The sequence below is a fragment of the Hyalella azteca genome, unplaced genomic scaffold (assembly GCF_000764305.2).
Source record: "Hyalella azteca isolate HAZT.00-mixed unplaced genomic scaffold, Hazt_2.0.2 contig6926, whole genome shotgun sequence".
Lineage (NCBI taxonomy): Eukaryota > Metazoa > Arthropoda > Malacostraca > Amphipoda > Hyalellidae > Hyalella > Hyalella azteca.
In genome coordinates this window covers 374330-392923 of record NW_025937066.1, presented here as the reverse complement: position 1 = coordinate 392923, position 18594 = coordinate 374330, and the positions used below count along the sequence as shown (strand labels likewise).

The 18594-nt window shown below is 38.7% G+C and overlaps 1 protein-coding gene across 1 annotated transcript in view; it reads left to right on the top strand.

Annotated features, from left to right (window-relative positions):
• Nucleotides 1–18594, top strand: part of LOC108680232 (innexin shaking-B) — a 124336-nt gene that overhangs the window by 93871 nt on the left and 11871 nt on the right. The window contains exon 2 of the mRNA XM_047881048.1: nt 6156–6375. Within this exon, the coding sequence (XP_047737004.1) occupies nt 6156–6375 (220 nt within the window). The remainder of the gene's footprint in view (nt 1–6155; nt 6376–18594) is intronic.

Sequence of the window (18594 nt, the reverse complement as noted above, 5' to 3'; positions counted from 1 at the left end):
CACTACATAACTGTTTCACCTATGGAAATCAACTTTAAATAGCACACCTGTGAAAAAAAAACGATTTAGAAGATACGCTTCGGTATTTTTCCTGGGTGACATCCCGACTCCCGCATTTTTTAATAAGGCATAAGTACATAATTTACCTCTATCAGTTACTGTTATTATTTAAATAATTGAATGGGAGAATATGAATTAAGCCATCATTTCCTTTTCTAGTAAATGTTAATTCAGTTGTGTTAATTCAGCCAAGCTGACGTATTAATACTGCCAAGCTGGTGTGTTAATTCAGCCAATCTGGCGTTTTAACACAGCCAAGCTGGCTTGTTAATCCAGCCAAGCTGGCGTGTTAATTCAGCCAATCTGACATTTTTATGCAGCCAAGATGGCGTGTTAATTCAGCCAAGCTGGCGTGTTAATTCAGCCAAGCTGGCGTGTTAATTCAGCCAAGCTGGCGTGTTAATACAGCCAAGCTGGCGTGTTGATTCAGCCAAGCTGGCGTGTTAATACAACCAAGATGGCGTGTTAATCCAGCCTAACCATCTGAGAATTGTGCAAAAAAATTCTCCGCAGAACAGGAGGCATGAACACTCCAGCTGGGAAGTGAGCCAGGCTCGAGAAGAAGCTCATAATAATTAGTGGCACTTCCTTCGAAAGTTTTGTCCTCTTTGATGTCTTTGGAATTTACTTCCGCGAAGTGGAAGGTAACGCGTCTGAGCCATTTAACATTTTACTGGCCTCCTTCCTGAACCGCCGAGTCTCAAGTTAGACCTTTCATGGAATTCCTGCCAGAGACTTTTACGTGTTTCTTTTCTACGAGTCCAGGAACTCGTGCGGCCCTGACTCAAGTTGCTTATTATGATTGCAGCTGAAAATAGGTTAAAATTCAACGTTGTGTGTATAATCCTTTCCGTTATAGTTTCCGTTATAGTATAATCCTTTCCGTTAGCGTTCCGGTCGCAGATTACATTTTCTTGACGCATGATCCTCTAGCATTACCTTTTGACTTCCACCCATTGTCTTTGAATTAGATCTGAAATAAGTAAAATGTTGATTTGAATTATTGATTAGTTTTTTTGTAACTTTGGCTTTTTGTCAAGAAAAGTACAAGAATCGGCGATAGGCCTACCCAGGCCTATTCTTCAATGCCGCAGATACTATACTATACGATACTTCTATACTTTAGCAAAATCAATTATTTACCTTTAGGACAAGAATTTAGAGTATGCGGATATGTTTTAAAGGTAATATCTGTCCCTCCAAACAAGTCTCGGTGCAGTTGTTTACGCAATATATTACCTTCTCTCAAATTGAACATCAGGATATTCTTTCCAATCTCGTCCACGTTCGCCGAAATCTCTTTCGGCGTCGCCAGTAAAGATCTTATTGGATTGTAAGAGCAAATCTCGAGGTGTTTGTGAAATTGTGAGAGCTGTATCACGCATTGCAGGTCACACCTGCCCACAGCAGCGCCATCCTAGTCCCTTCTTCAGTGTCGGGTGTCGCTTATCCCTCTGTCAAAATACACTCGAGAAATTTAATACAAACACCTTAATCTTCCGCCGTCCTTTGAGACGCTTTGAACCCATTAAGTCGGTGGAGAGAGAAACCCGTTCCTCTGACCTTTCGTAGTACTCTCTGGCACCAAGAAATAGTCGACGATTTGTGCGCTCCAGGCACGGGACCTTTGTAAAAGCAGCAGCACTCGTCTCAAAGAGTCTCACTGCGCTTCAATATAGCATGTGTATATCATAAAGCATGTGTACATATATATGTATATATGTACGCCTGCATACTTGTCGACCATCATCGCCACGCAATCATTATCACCGACGTGAGAGGGCAACATTGTTGTCAATTCTATCAGTACGAGTTGACTCACGAAGGCTCGTTCCAGCTGTTATCGGAGTACTATGCGGCTGCTATCAGTGCACCGTTCAGCTCCTGCCAGAGAACCGTTCAGCTGCTATCATAGGACCGTTCAGCTGATGTATCGATGCAACGTTCAGCTTCTAATACGGCATCCATTTTCAGTGCACTGCGCCACTGCTGTCAATGTTCAGCTCAACCAAAGAACCGTCCAGCTGTTTTCAACCCCGATTTCTATAGCTCTCTAATAGCGGTAGCGCTTGTATCAACCTATGCTTTTTTAATAAGGTTGCTGCTGTTCATGGTAATTTCGTCGGCAAGCAACGCTCTATCACCAAACTTGTTGGTGAGGTCCACTGAACGGCATCTGCCCGATCCTCGCGATGCATTCCACTCAACGCTAATTAAATTATCGACAATTTTAGTCAAGAATTTTTGAGTAGTTCGAATAAACCTCGACAATTTATATGTACAGTATATTTAATCTCTCGTCATGTTTTTTAATTGTAGCATGGTCTAGACCTAATACAATAATATTCTTTACAAAAATGTTTTGCAAATGCAAATTTTAGCCCAATTCTTGAATAACATGGATCTGAAGAATCACCTCGTAAGTGCATCATTCATCATGTTTTATAATCGACAGAAAAAGTTAACTTTTTAAACGAAGTCTTCAAGATATTCCTTGAGGCTCTGGCGAGAATGATGCTTCCCAAGAGGTTAAATTAATAATGAACGCCACTGAAACTTCCTAACTGTGAAGAGCGAGAGATGGTCGAGCGATGCATAGAACATGAGATGTTCTTCACGTGTGTCTGGGCTTGAAATTTTTTTCGCTCTCTGACTCCAAGACCGTGGCTCCAAGTGAACCCTGAAACGCCTCTCTAACTTAACCTCTCATCCCCTAGAAAAAATAACGTAAAATAAGTAGAATAGAAAAGGATTGTTGCGAACGTATTTTTCGTAATTCATGTGTTTTCCAGGAATGTTCATTAATTCTGAAATAAGTAAGCTGCTTTATTTGATATTCCAAAATATGCGAAGTCAATTCTTGATTTTTTTTATAAAATTTCGAGAATTTGAATAAAATTTCTTTCTCGAAAAAGTTCACTAGAATAATAAAGAACTGAGGCTCCCCTGAAAAATTATGGCTAATAATTTTATACGGAAAGTAGAAGTTCAAAAGCATCGTGTTTCCAATTTTTTAACATGATTTTCACATCACCATAGTCTCATTTCTAGAGAACCAGTGCAAGGTCTCCAGAAATGAATAGTTACATTTTTATTGTGATTTCGAATAGAATCGAAAAAAAATCTGTGTCGAAGTCGATCAGTCGATCGGTGTCGAAGAAAACCAGATCTAAGCGCCGCATTTGCGGCAGAAAATCTCTAAATCATTTTCAAGTTCAGATTGGAAAATTGGCCAGCTTTCTTTCGGAGAGAGCAAATAAAAGTCGAAAGCAAAACTAAATGAACTCTAAGGAACGAAGGAAACTACGGTAAAGGTGCTTCGAAGTTCAATTACATTAGAGACGAGGGAGCATTGGTAGCTACCACAAGAAATGCCCGGTGTTGGGCGACTTGCTGGGGCGCTTCTTTCAGAACTCCGAGAGGTGCGGTCTGTATACGTGAACTCAGCCCTGAATGATCTTGGGACCACATGAGTAAACATCTTGTATCCGCCAATTATATATATGGGATTCTCTATTGAATAAAATACTTATTTGTTCCATTCGTTTAACCTAAAACTCTTGAGGGTGATTGAAGAGCACCGTATGATTTAAGGAATATTTGTTAGTACATTATACATCTAGGATTTGGTTTTGCGTCCTTAAAACATATCACGCCCATCCGACCAATTTCATTGCTACTTAAAAAAGGGAAGCATCTTAATGCTGTTCAAATAACATCAAGTTTGCATCAAAGTTTTTGATTTAAAAATGTGTTTTATTTAAATTCTTTTTGTTTTAATTTCTGATTTCAATTGTAATTATCTTTCTGGATTTATTTCTAATATATTCTTAGTCATGTTATAATTGACTAAATACATATAAACATTCGACATGTCTACGAATAAAATTTTTATATTAATCAGCAAAAGAACCAGTTTATTACTGAAGCTCAATAAAGTCAAATTCAAGGCACGTATTACATTATCACGAGAATTTCGTGACCGCTAATTTTCTATAAGGTTTATAAAACGTACATTAATTCTAAATTGCATTATAGGTATAACTGGATGATAGCATCGTTTGCTCGTTTTTATCGAGTTATTAAACTCATAAGGATCTGGCACAAAAATAGCATAAAATTCCGTTTGAAACCCTTTAACATTTTAGGAAACAACTCGATTTTTTCTGATTCGTACAGCTAGCATTGCTATTCGAATTTTCCCATTTAATATAGAAGTAAATAATTTATCGTCGTACACTCTCTTATTATTTATATTCTTAGAATTAATTTCAAGAATTTATCGTCTTAAACCATATAAGACTTTGTCTTCTTAAACGTCTTTCAGTGGAAAATTTCTTCCACTGAATTTATCGTCTTATTTAACTTAATTTTCGAAGAGAGAAGCTCAGTAGACCGTAAGATTATCAATAGTGTTATGGTGGCAACGAAGAAACCTGACGCTATAAGGCATTTTCCAAACTCGCTCAGCGTGTTAAGATGCAGCAAGCTTCCGGCGAACGTGATAAGCGCTCATGATAAGCTTCCTGTGGCCTCATTTGGCGCTTTTAAAGATGTCGTCGAGTCTCAAGATGATGTTGCCAGATAACCGTGAATTATTTATTTGTTGGTTTAAACTCCAAAGGGTCCATTGCCGTCACAGTATGACGATAAAATATTTATGAAAGATCCTCATTTCGAGTTAAGATTAACCTCCGATGCAAGAATAATGCACAGGAGGTTCTTGGACTAAGTTCAATAACCTCCTGTGTATTTCGGACATATATCGTATGGTTCAAATTCTAATTTATAATAATTTATACTTTTAATTTTGTGCTCATTTTCATAGCCGACGTACGATATCAACTTCAATTAATAGTTTATTCCAACAAAGCTAGAAATCATGGCCACAAAAAAAATCATGCTCTGAGGACGAATCTATTTCTTATTGTTGTAAATCTTTTGAAAATCAACTTGCTTTACAATCGTTATCATATGATGTATGTAAACAAGTAATAATTAAATTGATTGTGAACATTGTGAACATATTTCATCGTCCTGTTTCGATAATTATGGATTATCGAAATCATCTTGGAATAAGCGTATTTTCCAAAATAACCATCAAGTTAGATCAGGCAAACTGAATGCACCCTTGACACTTCTTAAATCATTGAAATCTTTAATCATCGCTCCACATTAACCATCTTTCCAACCCAATGCGAACGGAGCCAGCTGCACGCAACTCTCAGCGTCGTTATATTCACAGTTTGTAGGCGAGACCAAGTGTCAAGCCCTACATCCAAGAAGCCTGAAATGTGTGTCCCGCTGAACTTCTCCACCACAAAAGAAATTCTTCGGCAAGTCTGCGGGCAGTAAGTTGTGCAGAAATCCGTATGACCTGACGTAAGAGGTGCGTTGTTCCGAAATTGGATGTACCAGCGACGGGAGTAGAACGCGTTCAGGGATTTGGAAAAACTTTCGATCGAACCTATTTTAGTTTACGAATGCTTTTAAGGATATATTCAAGATATATTTTGTCCTTTGCATAAAATTACAGCAAAATATATTGTGAGCATTCCTGTTTTAGACTCGCATCAAACCTTGCAGAATTTTATCCTGTTTAGGCTCTAGAGACAGTCAAGCTTTACCGGCACAGTTTTCCTTTGTGCGATATTTTTTGACGCGCATAGAAATTCTTTCGTTGCGCTTCTATTTGGATAATGAGTGGTTCAACTTTTAACGACTATAATAAACAACGAGAATATTCGAAAGCTTTTCTCTTGAACGTATTTCAAGAAGGAATTGTGAAATCTCTCATAGTAATGAAAAAATGCATGTCAGTTGACTCAGTTCTTTCTTTACATTTTAAGGGAATGTAATTTTTTCAATTATCAGTTTTAAGTCTTGTGAGGAAAGAAGCCCCTCAACCGGTCAGGGAACGGAATTCAGCTATACAACTTGAATGAAACCAATTCATTTCTGTTGTAAATGTACAATGTAATTTCATTGTAACGAAGAAATCTAAGCAAACAAAGGAAACTATATAGAAACTCAATTTGAGATGATTACCTCTGAAATTGACGCTGCAGGATTTAACAACTGATCCTTTGTTGCAGGCAATATGTTTCTACGCCCCGCGGTGGATGTGGAAGAACTGGGAAGGGGGCAAAATCCATGCCCTTATGATGGATCTTGACGTAGGCATTTGCTCGGAAGTAGAAAAGAAGCAGAAGAAGAAGTTGTTGTTAGACTACCTTGCCGACAATCTCAAACATCATAACTGGTGGGCCTACAGATACTTCTTCTGCGAGCTATTGGCCTTTCTCAACGTGGTCGGTGAGTAATTTACTTTTTTACCGTCTTCTCGCTGTGTTCTTTCCTTTTACTTTTCTCTCGTTCTATGTATAATAGTGGGGAAGCAATTACTTTTCATTGAAAACACCAGGTTAAGTTATTTTGAGAGTTTGATTGGTTGTTAGTTCTATCCTTCTTATTCATTGAGTTCGTATTAATGCTAAAGTGCATTTCGGCAGGGGAATGTACTTTAAGTAGTGAGCATAAGGTCCACTTTACAATTGCTCTAATCCAATACAAGCTGAATCTTTTCAATCTTCTAACACAGAATAATACATTAAGCTCGATATATTGTGGAACGTCGCAACAAAATTCACTAAGACCAGTAATTTTGTTTACATCTTAACCTACTGCTCAGCTAAATTCATTTGTAAATTAGTTCGCACAATTATGTTTATATATGCGATAATCACTTTGGATTGTTTCTTGGTTGAGTGCAAGACAGCTAAAAATCAATTTATACTCAGTAGATGTGATTCGTGCGCTAAAATTTCTCGTAGAATTATGAAAAGTTTCCGTTTGCTTTACACAAAAAATAGTCATGCTTTACTGATGCACTTCTATTTGACTTTTTCGATGTTGCCCAAAAATGAAATTGTCCAGATGCCTCTACGTTTTTCGTTGCAAATAAAAAGAGGAAATAATCCTCTTATCACGACCGCCTGTAAGCCGTGGGCGGCCGGACAACATTCCTTCACCGGTCCTAAGGCTCATTTTTCAGGTGTTTTATGCAGAGGCGGAAGAATGGGTGCGATTTTTTGCGCTGCCTTTTGACGGAATCGAGTTTTCCTGAGTAGGACGTACGAGATTGATCTCCTAAATCACGAGAGTTTTGTTAAAACTTCATTCCCGCCGAGCTAACGAAGCCTGCGCTTGATGACCAGGCTCCATGGCCCCACTCCATTGCTCTCGCTGCGCTCTTCAAGGTCTCATTGAGGCCATTCATTCACGCTCACAATTCCAACTCGCATCTATCCTGCATGTACGAACGAGCCTTATCAGTTTTCCTTTCGCGCTTTGCGATGAAAATTACTATCTGGAAAAAATATTCAAATGTATCCACATTAGCGGCTAAGTATCCTCGCGTCGGCGATCCTAACGATGCTGAGAGTTCAAGAGCATAAAAGAAGGCAGAGATTGAAATCGGTTACCTTTTATTTAACCTCCGACAGAGAATAGTGTAAATGTTTTCTCGCTACACCCTAAATAATAATATTTTGATTCAATTATTTGATACAATTACTATCCTTGCTCAAAATGCTCCTCGTGACTTAACATTATTTGTAAATCATGAAAAAAACAGTGGGATAAATTGCGCTACATATTGGTTTAACGGCTGCAGCCTGACCTCAGTAGCCGGGATCCCATAGCAGCGCAGAGGAAGCTCTGCGCTGGAGCGGGCGAACGCCGTGGTCGCCACGTCGCGCTTTTATTCACTAGCACCGCCCGATACTCTAGAGCGTTGAGAGCCATGACAAAAAAGTGAGCGAGCTACGGCATAAAGACAAGCCTCATTAGTTATGTCGTTGCTCCCACTCAAAGACTTCCTCAACGACACTGGGCTCTTGTCTCCGGGCTTGGCAAAGGGCAATCCTGTACTCAGCGAAACTTTTCTCTAAGCAGTTGGAGTAGAGACGAGGAAAAGAGCTTTTGACGCAGGAAATCGTGTCATTTTTGCGAGCCATAGACGTGATTTTGAGGAGAAAAATGTGACGTAAAAAAATTAGACTATTGCTCGACTGTATCAGTGTAGCTGAATCGTCGTGTCTCATAGTGTAGATTGTAGCAGAATCGGCGACGGGAAGTTCTGCTTGAAGCACCAGTGTTACCTGATGATCTCTGGACGAACAAAACATTGAACTTCACTTAGGCATCGATTTTATTGAAGTTTAATTCGACGAATTAAAGAATTTTTTTCCTATTATGCCTATAATTAATAGAACCAAAATTAAACTTTCAGCGAAGTTCTCGTTTTAAGGCTGGTTAAATATCAGGTTTCCTTCTCTTTCCTCCACCATTGTTCTGTGACTCGAGCGGGCTCGTGAAGGCTCAGAGTGTTCTTAATTTCCATCATAATTCAGAGTGTCGTTAAAATTCGAGAGCATTACTGCCATTGCAGACTTGCTCTCAGCTTTTAAGTGAAGCTTAATGATGAAAAATTCGTGCGATTTGCTTCAATTTTCCGTGTTCTTTTGTACGCAGCGCTGTGCAGCACTTACCTCAGAGCCGCGCTCGGCCCAGTACCTCAGACCCCATCTCTTATCGGCCACAATAAAAGCTCCGGTGAACGGATTCCGATAGCACGATTGGAACTTTTTCCCGGCGTAAGAAAACGCAGGGTAAACCCCCAGCTGCAAACGAGACTTATTTTATTATGTTTCCATTTTTATTTTTCGCCCCCTGTCCGAGACAGAGACGCATTCTCGCACGCTCCAAGCTTTACCAAACAATACGGAATCCTATAAAATAAGTTTCCGACGGTCAAACTTTAAGTAAACTCACTTGCTCCCACTTTAACTTTTTATTTGTGACAAGGCCAAGCATAAGAGAACACAGTTCTTGATTTATTTGACTGGAAAGTCTTTTATCAGCGAGTGTCCGCTAATTTGAGATGATTTTTTTATTTTGTGAAAACTCAAGTAAAGTTTCGCGTTGCTTAGGTATACTCGTTTAGCGTATAAATGTAATTGTATGCTAATCACAAAAAGAAATTACGGTTTTTTAGTGGTGTTGGTGTTCTAAGTGATAAGCTAATTTATTTCACAATTGACAATTCTATATCTGAAGATAACATTGTTCGTTATTCACGGCAGTAGTGCAAGAGAGCGAGGCTAATCATCGAATCGTACAAAGCCGTGCTGTTCTTAAGCCATCAAGATTGAATTTATTTTTATAATTGTACTTTTTATAAAGTTTCCTTCATATTTGCTTTTATTATTGGACACTTAGTATTTTATTTACATCAATATTCTTTCGGTTACTTCTCGATTGTGCTTGGAGGGAATCCTCGAGTCTGGAGTCCATGGGGTTGAGTCTCCTGAGTGAACCATAAACCACAAAGCGACAACAATTTTTGCCTGTTAAATCAATAATCTCTTCTGGGTTTAATGAACGCCAAATTCTTTATCGTTACCATGCCTGGGCGTTCATTTATATAAAAACATATTGGCCATGATACTACTGTCCCTACTCAGATTCTTATTATCAGAAACAGAAGCTACAGTCCATTTGAAGTTTATGATTTATTCGTGGTACTTCCATGCTCCAGACTGCAGACTCCAGTCTCTAAGTCTGTAATTCAAGACTCTACGCTTCAGACTCCAGGCTTCTGGTCTGTAGTTCAAGGAACTCAAAACTCTAGGCTTTGCACTCAAGGCTCTGACACTGTGCCCTCAGTGCCTTAAATTTCATATCTTAATCATGCAGCGGCAACAACCCACTGTCTGATGATACGTGTGTGTGCTCCGCTGCACTATATTCTCCGTTAATTCTGCCCAAGAATTTTTTCCGTTCACCACGAAGTCTCGAGACTTCGATGCGAGCTCTTTCATCCATCTCAGTACGGCAATATAACTGCATTACCGACCCAATTCCAGTTACCTCATTGCATTCGCTGCAAGAACCCCCCCCCCTGTTTAGGACTAGACATTTCCCTCACAATACGCGTTCGGCCGTTCACGTTCAGGAAGATTTAAAGTCGTTATGTTGGTTAATTTTTCTGTTCAATAGTGCAACACATTTAACTCAAGGTAATTTCTCATCAGAGATATTTAAAGGATAACAATAACCCGAGTTGATCTGAATTTTTTCCACTGTCATATGACTTATTACTACATTCACCGTTTCTATTTGCCTGCTTGAACGTTTTATTAGAACTCTAAAATCTAAATAAAGTCTTTGATATGAAATTTATCACCTCCTGTTATAATTATATTATGACTTCATGCATAAAGTTATCTTACTCAGTGCTGAAAAGAACAAACAGCCATTAAAAAGATACTTTCGCTGCCTTGTGCTCCTTAGATGATCTTTTCCGTTAATCGCACCTTATGAATTGAGTTGAGCAACAAAAATCCATTCGAATCGGTGCCAATTTTTCGTATCTTTACGTCTTATTTAAAGTAAGCCTCCAGCTGGCCAAGTGAGAAACTGATTCCTCGATTGATTTTTTTCGTGGTCCTCGAGCTCGATAATCGCCTCAGGAGCGGCAGTCTGGTCACGCGCCGCCATCGACCTATCAGACGTTGTGACCTGCGACAAAACCCTGATAAAAACCTCTGCCAAATGCCGTTCCCGTGCAAAAAACACCTATTGGCAATTTCGGGATACTTTTTACATTATTGTTATCGTGGGAAGAAATTTACGCTGTCTTAAAAACCGGGAAAAATCGATAGTGCATTTGGAAACGGTTTAAGAAACTTGTGCATTCTAGGCTATATTAGTTTCAGAAGAAATTTGTGTTGGATTATAAGGAGTTTAAATGTATAGCGCTCATGATCTTAAAAATTCCGTCGTTTAAGCAGAATTTTAGGTGCATCCAAATTTCAAGTCAATCGCCACTTCAATATTGAAGGAAATTCCACCCTAAAATAATCATTGCTCGACGGTCTCAACATAAAAAACATCCGTGTAGAAATGAAAAAAATAACGTACAATACCGATGGAATTTGCAGGCCTTAGGCAATTACGGCCAAAGCTTCTGCATTCCGGTCACATGCAAACTAAGGTAAAATCTTTCAGAAACATTCCGCGCGTACAAATTCTGTCCGCGTGCCATCTTGATAAAAAATTCTGGCCGTTGGCTGTCGCGACGCGTACAAATTTTCAACTGACCTTTCCAAAGTTTGTTTTATGATAAAGTTGTTTTTTATTGTATGTATTACTAAATGGGGAAATTCTTTCTTATGAAAAATTATGACAGTTGATGACGTATATCTAATTTTAAGATACAAATAAATCAAAAATTAAAAAATTTCATTCATTCAATCATCAGTGATAACAGCAAATTCACCCTTTATTTGACATCAGTTTATAATTTATCGTATTTTGTCGATATTTGGCCCCGTGACCATCCATCCTACTGGAAAATTCAGACAAATTATCCATTACTTCTGTAGCCAATTGAATAAACCCTTCTCTTTCTATTCTCTAATGTCAGTTTGTTTCGTGAATCATCCCCGAAAACTTCTTTTCGGAATGTGCTGTTTTAACGAAAGCTCTTGAGCATTCTATGCCATCTAGACTTTAGTTGTAGGAGAAAGACGTTTTATAACCTTAATTTTCTTGAGCGTCAGGTCAACGGTTTTATTTAAAACTAACCCTAATCTTTTTTGCTGAGGCCCTGCGATACGCAAGAAATTTTATTAATTAGGTCTTCTATTAATTAAAAGTTTGTCCAAACACTGTCATTAGGCAAGGATTCTCGCTCGAAAGTTTGAAGCGCATCCAGAAGTTGTTAGAAGATTGAACGGTTGATTAATGCACACATGGCCGCCCCTTTGTCTTGCCAACCAAGCAATCTAGATTCTAGTTCCTTGATGTAACATGTTAAATTCAATACTATTTACCTGCTTGGCCTAGAAATTTTGCTCTTTGACTGCACATGTTAGCAAAATGTATGGCAAATGCTGATAACCTTATTTACCTACAGCAATCAACATTCTTGAATTTTTGTTAGTACGAAAATATGAAGTATATTCTAATTACCTTCCTACCCTGGCAATCTAGCTTTCTAGTAGGGTAGACCGCAAGATTTTGAATTCCAAGCTAAGTACCTGTTTAGCCAGGCAATTAAGTACCTGTATAGCCAGGCAATTAAGTACCTGTATAGCCAGGCAATTAAGTACCTGTATAGCCAGGCAATTAAGATTCTTGCCTCTGAAGGTCACGCGCAGGTCAAGTCAATGTTAATAACCTGCCTAGCAAAGCAGTCTATAGCTCCTGAGGACGTACAGCGTGCTAATTTAAATTATTTGACTATTTCAGTTCTACTTATTTCTTACCATGAATCTTTCAAATTCTACTCGTTTCCGATCAAAACTCAGTGATTTTGAATTGTGAACGTTATAATTGTAATGATAAATTCTACATCAGCAATTTAATTTAGAATTAAGTTGGTAACATTTTTGCAGACGTAGTTTGCCTGCCGGATGAATTTAACTCAAAACCTTATTAATTTGAAGATATATTTAGGGATCAATTGCAAAAACTTCTCAACTTAATTACTGCTTATACGATTCTAGAAAAAATTTTTGTTGATAATTTATCTCGTAAGGCTCTGACGCGCTGTTTTAGGCCACATAAGTTCTATCAAAAAAATTATTACTTATTATTTACATCCAGACCTGCTCTTTTAACTTGCATTTAACAATTTAACATGAAAATTTTCACCGTGAAATTTTTTTGCACACCCAGTATGAGGCCAATTTTCCCTCTCATATTATTACTCTTCAACAAGTCTCTTCCTCTCAGAATATTCTCGGTACAAAGAGCACCGCCAAAGACCTTGCTATTCGGTCCCTCGGGTGACATTCGTCCCCAGCAAATTTCCATTTCCGCTTCTGATGTAGAAAAAATTCGCTCCCAAAAAGCCACCGGAACGCGGACCGCAAAAGTAGTCATTAGGTCCTGAGGGTTTCTGGCATAAGACTTCTTCTTCTGCACCAAATGCGAAACTTATTGCACGCCGCGCCATCGACAAATTTTTACGGACGAATGATGGAGAATTCGGGCCACTGCTTGATCGCTGATGCACATCCCAACATTTTTCATAGTAAATATATTCTGATTTTCCGTTAGTGATTGGACAATTTCACTGATTGGACTGGGAAATTGGATTTCACTTCGACCCTGTGACAGTATCACATAACTGATGTGATTTTCTATCTAATCCAAATTTATTCAGGAGTTTAAAAGCAATTTAAACTCTATAAGCAGTGAAATTTTCGTCAAGCAAAATTTTTTACCTCATTCATATATCTTGCAACTTAGATTCATGTTAGCGTATGAAATATTTTAAGTAATTTTATGTCCTGCTTATGACGGACGCCAAAAACGTGCATCGTCGAGGTTCCATAATGAGTTTATTGCTGTATTTCGATAATCATTTAAGATTTCCCTCTGGCATGACACAGAATAATAATTTTATCATAGGTAATTTGAAGGCTATTCCGCTCCAACTAGGCGACCAATTCGTCTCTTCCGTCTGTTGAGTAGCGCTCGGCAGGCTGGCGCGGACCGTACGGCCTCCTCCGTCTGTTGAGCAGCGCTCGGCAGGCTGGTGCGGACCGTTCAGCCTCCTCCGTCTGTTGAGTAGCGCTCGGCAGGCTGGCGCAGACCGTTCAGCCTCCTCCGTCTGTTGAGTAGCGCTCGGCAGGCTGGCGCGGACCGTACAGCCTCCTCTGTCTGTTGAGTAGCGCTCGGCAGGCTGGCGCAGACCGTACGGCCTCCTCCGTCTGTTGAGGAGCGCTCGGCAGGCTGGCGCAGACCGTACGGCCTCCTTTTTCCGCTCGACGCGAGAAACTCTTGTAGAAACAGTAAATCTGAGTAGCCTGTCAGCGCGCATAAGTGGTGGAATATTCGTACCTATGACATGCTAGAATTTTCTTCGAGAATATTATTTATTGTTTTCGTATGTAATTTGTTATGTTTAATTAAAAAATATCATTTTCATTGTTATTACTATGACTGTGTGTCACATGCAATCGCTACTTTCACGATACGCTTTTCTTTTTTTAAAATTGTTAACATTTGCGATTTGTTGTTCAGTTGCTAAATAATTTAAAGTGCCAATTTGCTGGAGATACAGTATGGCAAAATTACTGTTTCTTTCCTTTCCAGCTTTCAAAAAAGTTTTTTCTAACGCAATTCATCGTCCCATTCCGTATCTAAGCGACAATGGAAGAATTGAAAGTCCGAGCCACTTTCGATTGCAATTGCGCGAATCAAATTAAATTGGCGGACTTGAGTGTGAGGGAACGAACGACCCAATGCCAGCGTCGCTGCCGCACAAAAGCTCCCAGTGGCGCAACGGCCTCTCTGATTCTGTCTCTCCTTAGCGCCGAGGTTTCATTCCTTTTCATCATCTGCACTATAAATCTTCGGCCACGGAATTACCAGCGATCGTTCCCCGAGCAGATCTCGTTCCCAATGGGCAAGAAGGAGAAACGTGGAAGACATTCATACTTGTGGCCATTTTTTTCTTTGAAGCGCCCGCGTTCTCCGAACCAGACTCCGTTGAGAGAGCATGTGGGCATTGAGTTTATCTTTTACTGTCGCAGTTGTCAGTTTGTTTCATAAATCAAGCTTTAGAATGCGTGAAATTCTCATTCTCATTTATGGAAAAGAATTTTTCTCATTCGGGCTTCTTGACCAGCATATTGAGCGCGTTCTCAACGGAAATTATGTTGAACTCGTACCCGCCGACCAAATAACATAACATAAAATTTCGCGAACAGGTATGAGCATCTCAGCATCTCCGCCGCAGTGGTGTTTACTACCTCCGAGGACCTGTGTGTGCTCATGTAAACCTTTAAGCGGAAGGCAAACATGTCTCCCTTATCTCTTACGGCGCGATTTGCCTTCCATTGTAGTGAGCAGCAAATCTCTGATCTGAAAAATTCTGAATGTGCCCTTCAATTACTCCGAAAAAAAAATTTCTACTGGCAGTGTTGAGTTGCTTCAGAAACAGCGCCCCCTGTACCGCCCCCTGTAAGAGCCCTTGTGCTGGTTAGCTACAGGCAACAACATCGCTCCTGTTTGCAGGGCTAAAATTTCGAACATTTTGTGCTAATAGTATGTTTAATCACTGATGTAATCATCTTTATAATATTTGAAATCTGACATATGAATTTGATTTCAATTCAATATTTTTCATGTTATGCTATGCAAATAAATTTTGTAATGGAGATTAACAATGATTTTTCCGTATTTTCAGTTGTTGAATTTTTTCTTTGAAATTCCCTTCCATTCATTTTTCATTAAAACTGCAGGCACGACGAAGCTAAGTTTTTCAGATTATTATGTTTGTTTACTAGCCTTTACAGGAAAACATAAAATAGAACAATGACGCACACTGGCACACTGCGATTTTTAAGTTGGAGACTTCAGTATCTTCGTGTCCGACATTGGAAGCATCTTTGCCTGTATGCAAAGACAAACTTCATATTTGATAGACTAGGTCATCATGTAGCCTTAGGAGAGCCTATCTCGGGAACTTCGGAATACTATTGTATTTGTTACAATGCAGAGGATAAGGAAATTCGGCGCCTAATGAGGAAGACATCGAGTTTTAGTTCCGAAGGCCAAAACACGCTTGTTATTCGGGCCCCACGACGCGGGCCATAATCAGCATTTCTTCTCCTTCATTATAGTGCCGCTTAGATCTCGTGCGGTGAATGTATGTAGAGCATCCTTACCTTAATTCTTCGTCGCTTTTCCATTTTTGCTGTTAATGCATCGTCAGTGCGCCTGCTCTTCTCTTTTGCACCGCTTTTAATTTCTCTTCACATTTATTTTTAAGACAGTAATAGTCGTAAAATTTTGGTTATGTTACTCCCGTACATGTAACCACAGCTCGAGATACCGTGCATTGGCATTAATAATTATAGTTTTCGCGAACACCAAATTGATCTCGTGCTTAATGATGAGCGACAGTCGACCGCTGCTAGAGGCCGTTGGGAGTATGTCTGTGACAGCCCCCAATCCAAACACCGTTCAAGAGCTGCTAATTACCTTCGATGTAACGTTCTTCATTAATGTCCGCGACCTTCCTATCGTAACTCGAAGGTTAGCCACTGCTATTCGGCGTCTTGTGCTCGGCATATCAAAACTCTCCTATCTCCATTCCTTCTCCTGACGAACCTGGCTTAACTTTGCCGTCGCTCAATATATGTTATGCGTGTTTTAGTTACTAACAGTTGACTGTTATTAAAGAGTTGTTCAAAATCGTTATAATCGAAGTTTCTTCAGCATAGAATAAAAATTTTAACAGTTAATAAAAAGTCAATCAAAAATATTGGTTACTGAATAAAAAAAATATCTCAAATTACTTACGTATGATCCATCCACGACTTTCCTTTAATATTGTAAAGTTTGCATCGTACGAATATGAGCAAATTTCACTCCATGAATAAACCTGAAGTTCGCGTAGTACAATTCTAAGCAATACAAAAGAACAATGTTTACTAAGCAATACAAGAACAATGTTTTTTTATGTTCCTGGCCGTTTGCAATTGCAATCCGAGGAAACTACTCTAAGCTGCTTGCTAACGATTGAAGCTATACATTCAATGAGTGAAGGTATACAATTAATCGTCTACTTTCCAGCGATAATAAAATGCACATGAATAGTATTGGACCACGGTCATTAATATAACGAAACGAAAAAGCATCCAAAAAATGCAATGAAACTGTAAAGACCATTTACTGTAAATATCTTTACAGTATTGGGCGTGGGAAAGTCTATTGAAGAGGCCAAAGAGAAGCGTTGCTTGCACTGAGTCGTAACGTGAATTAAGAGGACGCTGCATGGGCGGAGGTTGTAGTGAGGCGTACATTATTAACTACCGCATGTTATAATATATATAATATAATAATAACTGTCGTATAATAATTACCAAAATTACGAGGCTTCGAAGTACGAAACCAAGCTTTGTTCTCTGGATGATTCGCGTACCATTGCAAAAGATAATTGTATTTAATCGGCCCGTTGAATTTGTTCAATCTCTCATGTTTTATGAGACAAGAAACTTGTTCGGATATTTTATCATTTTTTCCATTCTTACTGAGATTTTTTAAGCGTGATTATAGTTCATAGAGAGTATAAAATGCCAAAATGTAGGTATACGACTATTCTTTGATTGCATCTGACTTTTGTAGATAAAATATCATCCGAGTTTTAGAATCCTCGTTGAAATTTCAGTCACACTAGGTCAATTACAACGTCGCTTTGATTTTACTAAAATTCTCATAATAAACTTCTCAACACACTCTTCTCGTACTCGTAGACCATCCCTTCCAACAGCAATAGGCTCCTAAAACATACTTTGCTGAATTGCCAGTTACATCTAGCCGTCCCGAGAGAAGAAATCGTCTGCGATTTATCGCACTGGTAATTTTCAGCGAATCTCCTGAAGTCTCGACTACCAGGTTTTCCTTCTGCAACTTTTGAAGTCTCATTCGTTCATCAAACAAGAAATTCTCTCCAACAAACACCATCTCTTTCGATCCAAGTTCGCAACGACGAATTGCTTGGCTTTGTTGGAATCCATCTGATGTTTGGTGCAAGTTTTTAGTGTTGAAACAAATCTTGAAAGGTGAGCAAAGTTTTGATTGGTGATTTTAGAGCTTAAAAAGACTAATTGATGACCACCCAGAGCTAATGAAAGTTTGGTGGAAAACTAGAAGCTACGCTTAAGCTTGCAAAGTATTAAGGCGTTTTTTTTCATGTTAATTTCAATTTCCAATATTTTTCTTGAATATTTTGAATAAATTTGAATTATTCAATTTCGATTAAGCAATAAAGCAATTTAACCTGGTAAAAGGTTAAATTAGCGCGGCTCATAATTTTTCAGCTGTCATTTAACAGAGTAAATTCTACATAGATTTCATTGTGCTATTATGCGCGAAAAAAAAACATTACAACCTTTAAGACCACCAGATAACAGGTACCCAAGAAACAGGTACAGAGTGAGACTCGTATTATAAACTATCAATATAATCGCTAACTCACGTCCACTTGAATCTTAAAGTATTCAAACGATAATACTAGTTTCATTACATGGCTCGTATGCCCATATAAACTTCCTCCGGGCTACTGAAAAAAAATCATCAAGAACCTCTACATGAGCTCATCTGAGCATGAAATTGTCGTGAGCATTAAATTGTCTGTGCACATTGAAAATTCCACAGCCTGAAAAATAACATGGTACTCATCAATTCGGCATGAGCATTTAACTCCCGTTTTTTTCAATTTTTATCAAGCATTTCGAAGGAAGCACTCTTACCGAACAATTAAATGTCACCATGAAATGACGGCAAATTTTATGTAAATGCATTAATTTGAAAAGTCGGCATTTAGTTATCAGTATCCGTAAAAAAAAGTTTTTCTGAGCTCAAAAATCAGCAATTAAAATTGAATCTGAAAACTATCTAATTGCTAGGAGAGTAAAAAGAATGAATTAATTCTCTTGATCAGAATTA